A 13,884-nucleotide genomic window follows, 5' to 3' on the forward strand; every position below is an offset into this window, starting at 1 on the left:
GCCTCGAGTGGGTATGAGTCTCTTGAAACTTGAAAAGCACAAATTAAGTGTGTAGGGCTTCTTTATTTTCTTCTTCTCCGAAGGCCACGTTGGGCAACATGAGCATTCTTGGGATTAAAGCTCCTATCAGTGTACCTGCTGTGTTTGCTCTGAGGCTGTGCTGGTCCTCACGGGCTGGGACGCTGTGGATGAGATGCTGGTGTGTTGTCCCGGAACCTGACGGGATCTTCTGCTTCAGGCTCCGCTTCTTGTGTGTGCAGGACACTTGGCTTAGGTCGTTTGGGAATGGCACATCCTCTGTGTCTCCTTCCTCGGAAGGAATTCGGACAGCGCTTCGCAATGGCCAAAAATTGACCTGGTCACCAACGTACCGTGACCAGTTTAGCAAGGTTTGGTTTGTATATGGGACCTCTCATCCTAGGAAAGTAACTTTCCTTTACAACTACCTTGATCTTGTTTTTCTTCAGAAACATAACCTCTTCTAATGGCATTTTCTTACCGTAGCCAAAGCACAGGCTGTGTTTTGAGGGTAAATTCTTCCTGAAACCTTTGGTTGTGTTTTATTGTTTGTCTTTTCTGTGATGAATTGTGCCAGAAGCAAGCGCGGCACCTGAGCTGGGCGGCCGCTCTGGGGCTGCTGGGCTGTGTCCGTGTGTCCGTGGGGCACAGGGCTTGGGGGCCCTGGGGGATCTGGCTCTTTGTGGGAGACCTGGAGAACACCCTGGGGAGGTCTGTGGGGCCGATAAGGTTCCTGCTTTCAAGGCATAATTCTGCTTTTTGGAGGTGGTTGGCAGAGCTAGTTCAGCATTTTGGGCAACAGCAGAAATAGCTGCTGTTTAGCAGAACGAGCTCCGAGGTAACTGGCAGCACTTACCACCTGGAGTCTTTTCTTGACATTTATTTCCTTTTACTGGCACTTAAATGCCACATGCCAGGAGAAAACTTTCCACGAAAAAAGAAAATGAAATTTGCCTGACTCAGCAGGAGCCACCCCAGCTGGCACGAGCGGTGTGATGCTGGCCTTTGAGGCACAGCGGATCTTCCTGTGTATGCATAGATATATACGTGTGTCTGTATAGATAAAATACAGATGGCAGCATCTGTGATACCTTAGGGCACAGCTTTCCAAAACTGGATTATATAGGTGTCCCTACTGAGAAGCAAACAAAGTTTAAATCCCGAGAACGATGGAATTTTGCTGCTCTGGCCCCTGCTTTGCGATGGGACGGGAGTTGCTGCTGCCTGGTCCTGGGCACAGGGAGCCCAGGGCAGGGGTGAGGGGGCTCAGGGGGAGCAGCTGAGCAGTTTGGGGTGGCATCTGCTCTCGGGGTTTCAAACCCATGGAAATAATGACCCCAGTGCTGTTTCCCTCCGGTGCTCAATTTTCCTTAGCCTCAGAGAGGTGTGAGGAATTATTTCCTTAGGAAATTTTAGGAGCGGCTTCTTACTGCCTCCTGCCAAATGTCTCCGGAGTTAACCAGATAGTCTGTTGTTTGCTTGTTCTTGTTTGTTTGGAGGATTTTTGGCAGGTTTCCTTTATGGCAGTTCAAGCCACTCAAGCTGCCGCTGTCAGCTGGCAGAGCCCCGAGCCCAGGGCTGTCTGGAGCTCCGGCATCGCGCCCGGCTGCCGTCTCACCAGAAAGCACGGGGTCCCCCCGCCTGTGCCCTGTGGTGGATGGGCCGGTGCCGGGGAGCAGGGGGCTGCCCTCTTCGAAGTAGCCTCTTTGAGCTTCTTTTGTGACACTGAAAAAGTGAATTAATGAGTTTTTATTATTAAGTAGCTGGACTCAAAGCATGCAGAGCCCACGAACACGTGTATAAGAGCTTTATGGGGGAAGGATGCAGCGGTGTCACTGGTGTCTTGGCCATGTTAGTTTTTTTGCACTCAGTTGCCTGCTGCTTTTTCACAGTGGCTTAAAGTCTGTCTGTCTCTCTTGCAGCGGAGTTGGAGTTTGTACAGATAATCATAATCGTGGTGGTGATGATGGTGATGGTGGTGGTGATCACGTGTCTGCTGAACCACTACAAACTCTCTGCGCGATCCTTCATCAGCCGGCACAGCCAGGGGAGGCGGAGAGACGAGAACCTCTCATCAGTAAGTCATGTCCTGCTCTTCCAACCCGGGTCCTGCGCTGTTTGCCGAATGATGTGATATTTGGGAAGTGTTAAAGCCAAAAGCATTCGTCTGGGTCGCGTTTGCCCACGTGCCATTTGGCACTGCGTGAAGAAACACCCTCCAGGTTGGGTCTTGGCATCATCTTCTGTCTCTCGATTATGCGGGGACCTTTTAGGGATGCCTCTGCTCTTTAGGGTGCTGTGTGTTGGGATACATGGGCAGCTGTAGCCTTGTGTTTTTGCCCTGAGCTTTGCAATTTGGACTTCACATCAGTCAGGTTAACTGCACAAGGCTGTTCTTGGTGTGTCCTGTTCCTGAAGCCACCACGTACCCTCAGTCAGTTGGGTTGCACATGCCTTGCCTTTGACAGCCCCAAACTGTGTCCTTTGCAAGCTCCAGGTGGAGAGTCTCAAATGACTGTATAAAAATGACTGCTTGCCTCGAAGAGAGTAGGAAATCCTGAGAGGTTTTGTACAGTTTTCAATAGTACCTCTGACCAAGACTCGAGGAGGAGCCTCTCCAGCCTCGGGCAGATGTTGTTTTATGCACAGCTGGAGGGTTTCCTCAAATACAGCAGCTCAGAGAGACTTAAGAGAACATACAAAGACAGCACATTTTCTTGGAGAGTGAACATGTATTATATACTATTCACTGCTGCTTGCATGGCTCTGTCTTCAGTGCAGTGTATCTTGTACTGATACTTCTATTTTTCGTGTTCACCCTAAAAATCTTAAAGCTCTTTAAATGATAGGGCTTCCTCAAGGTTGCACGCTCTCCTTTGCAGGTTTCCAGGGCTGAGCACATCGCTGCTGCCTTGTGCTGGTCTGTGTGGGGCTGCAGGGTAAAAATCAAATACTGGGATTGCTGGGTTTTGTTTTAAAGGGAGAGATATCTAACATGTTTTATTTAACAAGTCTCCAGTACAGCGCTGTTGCTCAAGCAGCCACCAGCTCTGGGGTCAGCCCTAAACTCGCGGGGTTACAGAAATCTCACGTCTCCATCACCCCGTGTACCTGCTTTCAACAGTGGCAAAATGTGGGCACCTGAGCCTGTGAGTTTTTAAACACGGCAGAAAGGTTGTTTTCCCATTTTCCATTTTTTTTTCTCTATTCTGTTTTATTCAGAATGTTTTACTTGAACAATACCAAAATGTTTCATTTTACATTTTCAAAGCAAATATCAGATCCAGTCTTTTAATATACTAGTTTCCATTTTGTTAAATGGCCTCGTTGTCTATTTTCTTTAAGAAGAGGAAAGAAGGCTGACGTGGAAAGAGAAAATCACATGGAGATGAAAGAGAAATTTTGGGTTGATGCAGTCCCTGCACCAAACCAGCTCTGCTATTTAGTAGCATTCAGTCACATCAGTGATGAAATGGCTTTTTAGCGAAGGTTTACCTGCACACCTGCGCTAGGCCTGAGGGAGGATGCAGAGTCTTCAAAACCTTTCTCCGAGCTAAGGAAAGAAATGCGAATGTACCTGTTTGGGTTCTCCCCCTGCCCCTGTATGATTCTTCCCCTTCCCTGCCCAGCCCCAGTCTAAACGAACGTTCCAACCAGCAGACGGGCTGTGCTGGACTGGATACCACTTTACTTAATTCATTAAACTTGCACCGAACTGGTGTTGGGCTTTTTTAGATCTCAAACTAGATCTTGCTGTCGTGACCACAGACGAGCACTGGAGCCGTGTCCATGCTTTTCACCTCCTGCAATATTAAAGTAACTCAACCCATGACAGGATGCTTCTGAGTCTGCTGGAGTTGTCCTCCTTCATTGTAGCTCAAAAATTACAACTGAAGGAGAAATCAATTTCCCTAAAGGTTGTTCGTTTTGTTTTGTTGGTGGTTGTTGGTGGTGGTGGGTTTTTTTTAATGTGTTTCTTGCTAGCAACAAATTCTTGTATTACATGTGTGTTTCTCCATCACCATTCTTGCTGTACTTAAACTCTGTCTCCTTATAACAAAGAACTTGTATTTTTCCAGAACTAAAAATGTTTAAGAAATGCTACTGAAGAGTTTTTTGCAGTAAGAATGCCGCTGTTCTTGCACCTTTGAAACAGTGATGTCCCTCTCCACCAAGAAAACTGAGTTTAAGGGCAATTTCCCAATTACCTTTGTACCTCAAAATGGAAAATATAAGTCCTCTTGAAGGCTTGGAGACTTAATCCACACCATGCAGCTTTACAGAGAAAATTCTCTGACATTACTAAAAAAAAGTGGCTCTATGAAAGTAGAAGATCGATTTCTAAAAAGAAATCTAAACATAATTTTAGGTTCTGCAGTGAGTCCTGGAATACTTGCAAAGGCTTTTACAGCCACGTTGCTCAATGGACATCGGAATCTCAGCTTTTGTTTCAGAAAACCGTAGTTTTTTAGGCTCAGCTATTGTTGAGATGAATTCAAGTCCTAAATATTCCAAAAATGAGAGGTGAGTGAGGATAGCCCCAAGGACAAGGATTTACAGGGGCGATGCTCCCCTGGGGCCGCGCAGTTTTGCTCAGCTCGGTGGGGCTGTGCGCCTGTCCCATGGCCAAAACACGAAGGCTACAAATGTGTATGTTTTCTGTCTCTGAGGCACTATCTCACTACTGTTTGCTTTCCAGCCATTTTAATCCCCCTGCTGAGTTTTTAGGAGAGATGAGCCGTGACCCAGGTGGGCTCACAGTGGTGTGTGAGACGAAGGGTCCGTGTCGGTCAGCTCAGCGCCGGCTGAGCGCTGGAGTCCCAGGAAAAGTGGTTAATAACAACTGCAGAGATCCGGCTCCTACAGAAAATGGGTCTCCTGTCTGCTCCTTCTCCCTCTGTGGATCCAGTTTTAATCGTGTTTCTACCCATTTACTATTCTTGCAACCCTGTGTTGTGCCTGGGGCATCTGTACAAACAGATGAGTTAATCTGTGAGCTTTTCATCTGAGCACCTGGGTGGGATACTGGGTGCAGGCTTTGGGTAAGTGGGTACTTAGGGGTAGGGGATGTTTTGGGGTGCAGCAGCTTGCACAGGGGTGTGCACGTGCCCTCCCCACCGGCTGCCGCAGCGGGAAGCCCCGGCCGAGCACGCCGCGCTGCAGCCGCCCTCGGGGAGCCGGCTGACATCACTCCCGGGAGCGGGGGAAGCAGATGGGATATTGCCATGGCGCTGCCCACCGCCAAGTTAAATATAAAACATCTAGCAGAAGGCAGCGGGGTACTCGCTGCTCAGGAAGTCTGCCACGGGGACATGGCAAAGTAAACACCGTTTTTTAAGTCCTTTCCTCTCCTGCCCGCTGCTTTGGCGTCCTTCGGCTTGAGGGGAAAGGCTGACAGTGCTGGAAACACTCCGCGTGCCCTTTGGTGTCAGCGCTGTGGCTGAGCAGGGGTGTTAGAGGCGAGGATTTGATCTGTGGCAGATGCAATTCCTCTTGGGTCTTTTGGCTGCTGGGGAATTTGACTGTAGACTATCCCTGCAGGCAAGAAATACATGTAAAATGGACCAGACTAAACAGTTGATGCCTGTGTAAACTGTTGTGTATTGAGGTCTCGAGGTCCGTATAAAACACGGTGTTGTCTTGCTCGGGAAGGGCTGTCTGGACACCGCTCAACCATCAGCTACGCTGGGGAAGATGCTGGTGCTGCGGCACTTGACCTCTGCTCCAAGGAGATGCTCCCTAAAAACACCAAGAAATGGGAAGAATCTGGGCCGTCTCATCTCCATATAAATCACTTTTCCTTGCACTGGCAACTACTGCCTAGAGGTTTGTGTGCAGAGCTTCAAAAACAGGAACCTGATAACACATGCAATGCAACAAGAGAAAATACACTCCGAAGCTGGGGGAAAAGAAAGAGGAAAAAGGCAAGGGGAGAGAGCCAGAGGGGTGGAGGTGTAACTGGTGACATCTTTGGAGATTTTAACGCGGTGCTGGTGCTGTGTTTTGGGCAGTGGGATGTGTGGTGTGGGACGGCTGGGTGCTGAGGCTCCTGCCGTGGGGCTTGGGGCTGGCTCTGCCCATGGGGACACCCCTGCTCTGTCCCCTGTCCAAGGCGCTTCTGGGGGGAGCGGAGATGCTGCTCAGCTGCGTGCTGGGCTGTCTGCAAAGGTATGCAGTGATGTTTTGCCTTGCATGCTGCAGCCTGGGGTTAGGCCAGATGTGCTTCACAGCTGGGTGAGTTCCAGGGAGCATCAGACGTGCAGGATTCCTTCTGACTTCGTCAGCAAAGGTGTCTGTGGTGCTGCAGCATGCTGCGGATCTTCCCAGGCTTTTACCGGGCTGCCCTGACCGCCGCCATGGTGGTCGTAAAAATAGTATTTTTCACAGCAGGGAAGCTTGTGGTTTGCTCACCCTGGATGGGACACCTTAAAGGGGAAAAAGAGACATATTTGGCATTTTCTTTCCACTGGTGGGAAATACTCCTGCCTGTGCCAGAACTGGGGATTCACCTGCAAGGAACTGAGAGGTGCCAGCTCTTGCAGGTTATAATTAAGAGCCTTCTGGCTTGTGTTCCTCCAGCCCTGCCTGCCAGAGGGATGTTGCTATATGTGAATATTAGCAATATTTAAATATTTTAGTTCTTAAGGCAAAAGTGTCTGGGGTGAACTGTGTATGCTCAGAGTATCACCAGCAAATGGGAAGAGCCTTTGTTTGTGTGTTTTGATCATGAATTGTAAACTAATCTCATGGTTTGGGAGAAATTGGCTTGTGGCTTTATCACGCCTGGGGTTGTTGGTGCCTGGGTTTGGATTGCAGGATCGGGGTGATGCTTGCAGTGTACGGAAGCCTCTGGATCACAGTTCCTCAGTCTGTTTAAACCAAGGCCCACTTATTCTCTTGGGGGAAAAAATACTCCAGAACCATCCTGTTGCTACAGATTTCTGTGTTTTTAGCCAAATCAAAATTAGGCTTAACATTTGGTTATTCACTTATTATCTTTATTTTCCCATGATTTCCTTGATTGTGTGCATCAGGATGTGGGTGTGAGGTTTTTCTTTAAAAAAAAAATCTTGTCATTATTTCGTGGAGCATTTTCTGCTGTCTTGTGAATCACCCACGGCTCATGGATCACAAATTGAAAAATAATCCTCTGGCATGGTTGAACCAGGGAGAGGAACATGCTGGGTGGGTGTGGGCAGGAGGGGGAAGTCTGCACATGGGAGAACGTGGTGTTTGCTGGTGTCGTTCTCATCATTCATTCTGCAAGTGGTCTATGGAGGTGAAAACGGACATAAATTTTAATCAGAAGTGGTTTTGGGTGGTAATACTCTAATACTTTAGCATATATCCATATGATACCCAGTATATATGCTAATAGCTAATACTCCTACCAGAGCTGGTTGCCTGTTTTGAAGAACCGTAAAATACCAGATTGGAAGGGACCACAGGGATCGTCCGGTGCAGCCTTTCTTGGCAAAAGCACGGTCTGGACCCCGTGCCGCCGAAGGGCTTGGTGCTGCGCGTGGCTGCGGCGGCGGCAGCGTCGTACCTGGGACGAAACCTGGCACAGGCCGTTGGCAGAGGGAGTGTAACCGCCGCGGGGGGTCAGACTCACCGCTCTCTCTTCTCCTTTCCAATGCAGGAGGGAAGCCTGTGGCCTTCGGAAAGCACCGTGTCGGGGAACGGCATCACAGAGGTGAGGGCCACGCGGGTGCCGCTGCCTTTCCCACCGTCCCGTCCTGCAGCGTCTCACGCCTCTCGCCCTCTTCCCTTTTTGTCTTCCCTCCAGCAGCAAATCTACACCCCGAGACCCAGCGACCGCCTGGCCGTGCCATCCTTTCTGCAGAGGGACCGCTTCAACAGGTTCCAGCCAACCTACCCCTACATGCAGCATGAGATCGACCTGCCGCCCACCATCTCGCTGTCGGATGGCGAGGAGCCCCCCCCGTACCAGGGGCCCTGCACCCTGCAGCTGCGGGACCCCGAGCAGCAAATGGAGCTCAACAGAGAGTCGGTGCGGGCCCCCCCCAACAGAACCATCTTCGACAGTGACTTGATAGATAACTCCGTGTACGGGGGGCCGTGCCCCCCCAGCAGTAACTCTGGCATCAGCGCGACCTGTTACGGGAGCAACGGGAGGATGGAGGGACCACCGCCGACCTACAGCGAGGTGATCGGGCACTACCCCGGGTCCACGTTTTACCAGCACCAGCAGAACAACAGCGGGATGCCCTCGATCTTGGAGGGCAGCAGACTCCATCATTCACAACTCAATGGCCTTGAGAGCACAACTGCGTGGAACAAAGAGAAAGAGAAACAAAAAGGGCACCCCTTTTAAAAAAAAAAAAGAAAAAAAAAAAAGAAAAAATTAAAAAAAAAAGGAAAAAAATAGAAAATAACAAAGTAAATGAAACACTCTGCACTTCTCATTAAAAGAAAAAGGAGAGAGTGAGTTGAGGAAGATGAGCAAAGAAAAAGAAAAAGTCCTTCCCCATCTCTCCATGTATAAATATTTACTTGTTATGTCTGGTCTGAATGCACAAGCCTACCAAGCTTGCAGAAACATTTCTTTATTGAGCTGTGTCTAGACGTTTAAAAAAGGAAAAAAAATCAACCCTAGTCCATTATTTTTGTTTCTAGTTGAGCTGTGTGTGAATGCTTTTTTTTGTTTGTTTATTTCACTTATCTTTAAAGACAAAATATTTGCACAAAAAACATTTTGTTTAAAGATCTGCAATATAAATATATAAATATATATTAAAAATAAGAGAAAGTGTATGTGTAAGGAGCAGGAGTATTTTTGTATTAGAAGAGGCCTATTCAAAAAAAAAAAAAAAAAACAAGTTGTTTTCTGAACTAGAAGAAAAATGGCAATTTTTTGAGTGCCAACTCAAAAAGCGTGTATTACATTGTAAAAAAAAGAAAAAAAATCAAAAAAAAATCAAAAGCAGGGGTTTAGAGTTATTTATATAAATGTTGAAATTTTGCACTATTTTTTAATATAAATATGTCAGTGCTTGTGTTGGTCAAAGCCTCTATCATGTCTACCATGAACCTGTCAAGGGATCCGTGTGGAAGTGAAGAACAAAGTAGCTGGAAGGGGGTGGCAGGCGCTGCAGCGGAGCCGCCGGCCCTGGCGGAGCGCCCAGCGGGGCCGCGGCTCCTGCAAACCCTTCATGTCCTGAGTCCCCGCCGGCGGTCACGGCTTCATACATTCCCTACAAAGCAAGAGCAGTTGGTGTGTGTCTGTGTGTCACCCGGTAAGAGTTTTTTGGAGTAAAAAGGTAAAATGCAAAGCCTCCCCGCTTCTGAGGGTCAGTAACGACAGAAGCAGACAAAAATTACTTGATTTTTTTATTTTGGACAAGCTCTGGCTTCTTGGAGGGGAGTGGTGGGGGTGAGAATAAACTTCTGTGTCTGAAGGAACAAAAGTGTTTTTTGGTTTATTTCTTTCCATGTTCAACTGAAGGGGCTCTGTTGGGAGCCAAAGCGTTATTACGGAAGTTACGGGGAGTAAACGGTAACGGCCCCACGGGCTGCCTCTCAGCTGGGGTTTAAATCTCGCATTGAAAGTAAGAGCTGAGAAGTGTGGTGGTGGTGAAAGTAATTTTCATTTTGTATTAGGCTCCCAAGGCTCTGTTTGGAATTGCGGGGCGCAGCCGTCTCGCAGCTCTGCCGTCCCCCGGGCTGCCTCTGCTCATCGCTGGTTTTTACTTTATTATCCTGGCTAAAGAGGCGTCGGATACAGTAGATGGAAATGAACCTGCTCCTGTGATGTATTAATTAAAGGCTAAAGAAATACGCTTAACGCTTTAGAAGCAAAACCCCATTTACCTCTTCTGAAGACGTCCCCATCCACAGCAGCACGGTCCCTCCCGCCCGGCCTTGTGCGTCTTTTATTTGTCTTGGTTTTGGAAGCGTTTTTGTCTTACTGTGCTATTGTTTACATTTTTTTATATCGCGTAGGTGTCTGGTAGGTGTTTGCCCTCGTGGTGAATTTGTATGTGGTGGAGCGAGCGAGTGGGAAACCTGAGAGCGTGAGAGAGAAAGGAAAAGGGAAATAAACCCCATTTTTGGTCCCGTCTCCCCGGCCGGGAGAGCATCTCTCCGAGTGAGGAAGGGTTGGTAGGAGAACCATAGAGAGCGAAGATTTGACAAGGAGGCGTGATTTAATTTTCTGCAGGATGCTATCTAGTAGAGTGACATAAATGAAAGATATAAAGGCAATAACTATTGTATTTAAGCAACTTTTCTATTACTTGAAAAACAAAAATAACCATGAGAACGGTTTTGAAGTTCTGACCATTTGAACAATATTTATATATATTTTAAAGAAGATGATGAATAGCTGAACTTGAAGTTTGGTCATTACTTTTTGCCTTTTTTTTTTTTATTTTTGCCTAGAAATAGTCCTGTACCTTCTCAATATTGCAGACTGCTTTTCCACAGCTCTTGAAATCTTCATAGCTTTACAGTCGTGTAACCTAAATTTTGATGACCTAAAAAAAAAAAGCCACAAAAAAAATCAACCACACAAAGGAATAAATCTAGTTTGTCATGAAAGGTACAAAAATGATGAATTTATACAAGTTTTTAAAATGTATCTTTCCTTTATGTAACATGTCTATTTAGTGCCTTATTAAAGAAACAGTAACCCTCCCTTTTTAGAGAGGGGGAAGCAAACTCATTATTAGCATCACAAGTAACCAGCGTCTGGTCTCTTGCTCCTTTGGACCTTGCAGTTGAGTTTTTCCAGCCCCTTCTTTCCTGCGGTCTGTAAGGGAACTTGAATGCATTTATGCACATTTTCTTACCCGGGGAGATAGGAAACTCCGGTGGATGTTGTAAATGAGATACCAACCAAAAGAGAAACCGAAATATAATATCTACTGCCCTCTTGAGCCAAAATGTGTGAATAGTGTTGTTGGGGTTTTTTTGTTTGTTTGTTTTTTGGTTTGTTGTTTGTGTTTTTGGGGGGTGGTGGTGTTCTGTGATCTAAACTAATTTGTTTGCTACAAAAAACCCTGGTTACCTCAGCAGGTTTTGGGTGGAATATGCATCACACACCTGAGCCTGAGCAGCGCACAGGGCCGTGTGGTGGGGAGCAGGGCTGGCTGGGTGACAGGGTTGTCTTGTCACCTGCCACCAAAGCCCAGGGAGGTGGGCAGGGTCTGGAGAGGTGTGGATGGAGGGGGAGTGGGAGAGGGTCTAAAACCCAGTGCAATTAACCCAGCTCTCATGCTTTGAAGTCCTCAAAATTTCAACTGATCCTTCTTTTTTCTCCCCTCATTTTCGTTTGTTTTGTTCTGTTTTTCTCTCCCCAATCCACTCCCAGTGTGAGCTTTTATTTCATAAACATCACCCCAAGCATCTGCAGCCGCATGGTCCATTTATTGAGTTCCTGGGTCGGGTTTTATTTACCTCTGTCTCTCGTTTGGGGAATTCAGTGAGTGTGAAACGGCATGGCTCAGCATCACCAAATTTCTGTTGCAAATGATGCCTTTTCAGTCCATGCCCTGCACAAAGAAAGCCCGAGCTGCCCCCATCCCCGCTGCTCCTGTGGGTCCCTGGGGAGCGGCTGCAGACGGGGGGAGCCCCGAGTCCCAGGCAGCGGGTGCAACTCGAGTCCGTCTGGACAGAGCCACGTTGTCGCTTTCTGTCCTTTCTTCTGTCCCTCTGTCCTTTCTTCTGTCCCTCGGCTTTGCAGTCCCGAGAACTGTGTGTTGCAAGTGCAGATACCAGATCAGGGGCTCAGATCAACTCCAAGTTCTGAATGGGTGTTTAGAAATGATGGTCTGTTCTTTTTGTTATTATTATTGTTGTTGTTGTTCTCATTACTATTTAATGTTACTTTTTGCCTCGGGGTCCATTTCTTCCCAGTTCCCACATCCCGTACTGCCACCAAGGCAGACAATTTGCTTTGCACACCCTTGCTGATGTCTCCACTTGTTTCCTTCTGACCTTTGTGTGGCTCAGGAGAGACTTGTACCAGAAGCTGGACCCTGGTCCTGCTCTGTAGGAGTTTCTAGCATCTTGCAGCTGTCAGCAGGGAGGTTCAGGCCCCTTAAGAATGATTTATTTTTAAACAAATACAGAAGAAACACAGCATTGCTAATGCTTAGCAACCTCTTGTCCTAGCCTGCCTTTTTGCTCGGAGTTTTAAGAATCACGTTAGCTTTAAAAGAGGTTGTTAATCTTGGAGAGTTTCTTAGCTTACGGTATGGCAACCAGCATCCTGAAAGTGCCCCCAATTCTTACTGGTCTGGAGTGGGAACGTGTTTGTGTCGATCAGGATGGTGAGGAAGGATGGGTTTTGTTTGAGTTTGGCACTGGTAAAACTTGTGTTCACAGCCCTTGGTCTCACTGGTTTGAAGATTCAGCTTTACTAATCCAGTGCATTGTTTCCATTAGTGTTACGAAATTCATTCTATCTTAAGTGGGGGTATAAGGAAATCCAGTTGCTTTCTGGAGAATCACCCTTTTTTATGTGTATTGAACTACAAAATTGCACTAACTGCTATATTAAAAAATAAAGAAAAAAAAGCCCAATGTTTTTCCTAGGGATCGGGAAAAGACTGAATCCAGATGTGTAGCATTAACAGTGCTAGGTGAGAACAGAATGAATTTTTAATCTCTTCTGTCTCTCTATCGCTCAGAGATTTTCTATGTACAACACATAGCTACAAAAATCAAACAGAAGTTTTCCAGAAACTCTGCATCAAATTTTTGCTGTACTATAGAAGCTCATGAAGGACACAATTGAAGTCCTAATTTGCCTGCCTTATAGACACATTTCATTGTATTAATATTTTCTTAAACTTCCAGTTGCATTGCTTTGCCTTTGGAGTTTGTTATAGGCAGTCCTGTATCCTGAGTTCTGTTCGAGTTTAAACTTATGTAAACTATTGACAGCACATGCAATGCAGTACTTATCTATATTTTGCTGTTTTAGTATGAATATGTACTCTGATGCCAATTTACAAAAATCTGTTGTAAACGCTTATTGTGTAACAGTAACCGATAGTGGCAATTATATGTCATTCTAAAAGCTGCAATACTTATACAATAAATTTTACAATACTTTGGAAAATTTGCCTTCACCTTTTGCTTTGTTACCCAAAAATCAGGGTTTGCCAACACCGTGTAATTTCTAAAGCTCTTCCTATTCTCAAATATTGGAAAATGAATATTCTCAGTCCTTGACATTTGTGTGTTTTTTTTTCCCCCTTCCTTGTTAAGTAGCCTTCTGAATAACGGGCCAACCTCTGTATTGCCATGATGTGTCTTTTCCCATGAAGCTGTAGCTGGTTCCCGTGTATTTGCATGCTCGGTCTGTGTGTGCGTGCACAATTCTGTTTTCCTTTTGAGTAGATCAGGTGTCGCAGCTTTAATCCCAGAAGAAGCATTCCTGGTTTGCACCAGTATGTCCACCACTTGCGATCCTGCCTTTCAGCCAAGAACATCACTGATGGTCAGAAGGTCTTAACTTGAATAACCGTCAATCAACAAGAACTCTGTAGATTGACTCAAATCCTAAGCACAGATAATTTATGTAACTTTCTCCTTTCTGAGACTGTGGTCAAATTGCAGTGATCACATTAAAATGATTGAAAACTTTACTGTTTGAAGGGGTTTTTCTTTTTGTGTTTCTGAAGGATGTCCTGTAGGTTCACCTGTCCTGGCCAGACCTTGGATTCCCTCTCGGGACTAAGGAGTGCGTAGTAGTAAATCCTTGTGCTTTGCCTGGAGGCGGTCAGCCCTGCCTAAGCCCTCGGTCTCCCCAGCCCTGCTCTCTCGCTCGTCACAGACCTTTGTTCAAGGTGGCAACGTTTTTGAAGGTGGTCGCTGAGTTTTCCAAGCGTCCCC

At 46.6% G+C, this 13,884-nt stretch overlaps 1 protein-coding gene across 3 annotated transcripts; it reads left to right on the top strand.

Annotated features, from left to right (window-relative positions):
• The first annotated feature begins 1,920 nt into the window (after positions 1–1,920).
• On the top strand, positions 1,921–13,637 carry LOC136108094 (protein TMEPAI). 3 transcript variants are annotated; one of them, XM_071803247.1, is made up of 3 exons: positions 1,921–2,095; positions 7,661–7,714; positions 7,811–13,637. In XM_071803247.1, the coding sequence occupies exons 1-3, from the start codon at positions 1,982–1,984 to the stop codon at positions 8,354–8,356; spliced, it is 714 nt and encodes a 237-aa protein (XP_071659348.1). In that variant the 5' UTR covers positions 1,921–1,981; the 3' UTR covers positions 8,357–13,637. The 3 variants fall into 3 exon arrangements, with proteins under 3 accessions (XP_071659348.1, XP_071659349.1, XP_071659347.1); XM_071803246.1 differs by having other exon boundaries at positions 1,922–2,095; positions 7,808–13,637; XM_071803248.1 differs by lacking the exon at positions 7,661–7,714 and having other exon boundaries at positions 7,808–13,637.
• The last annotated feature ends 247 nt before the right edge of the window (positions 13,638–13,884 follow it).

The sequence above is a fragment of the Patagioenas fasciata genome, unplaced genomic scaffold, assembly GCF_037038585.1.
Source record: "Patagioenas fasciata isolate bPatFas1 unplaced genomic scaffold, bPatFas1.hap1 Unplaced_306, whole genome shotgun sequence".
Lineage (NCBI taxonomy): Eukaryota > Metazoa > Chordata > Aves > Columbiformes > Columbidae > Patagioenas > Patagioenas fasciata.

Excerpts from the sequence above, each read along its gene's own strand:
- LOC136108094 (XM_071803246.1), top strand. The coding sequence starts at position 1,982 with ATGATGGTGATGGTGGTGGTGATCACGTGTCTGCTGAACCACTACAAA. Across the intron at positions 2,096-7,660 it reads GAGACGAGAACCTCTCATCA|GAGGGAAGCCTGTGGCCTTC; the intron begins GTAAGTCATGTC and ends TTTCCAATGCAG. Across the intron at positions 7,715-7,807 it reads CGGGGAACGGCATCACAGAG|CAGCAAATCTACACCCCGAG; the intron begins GTGAGGGCCACG and ends TCTTCCCTCCAG.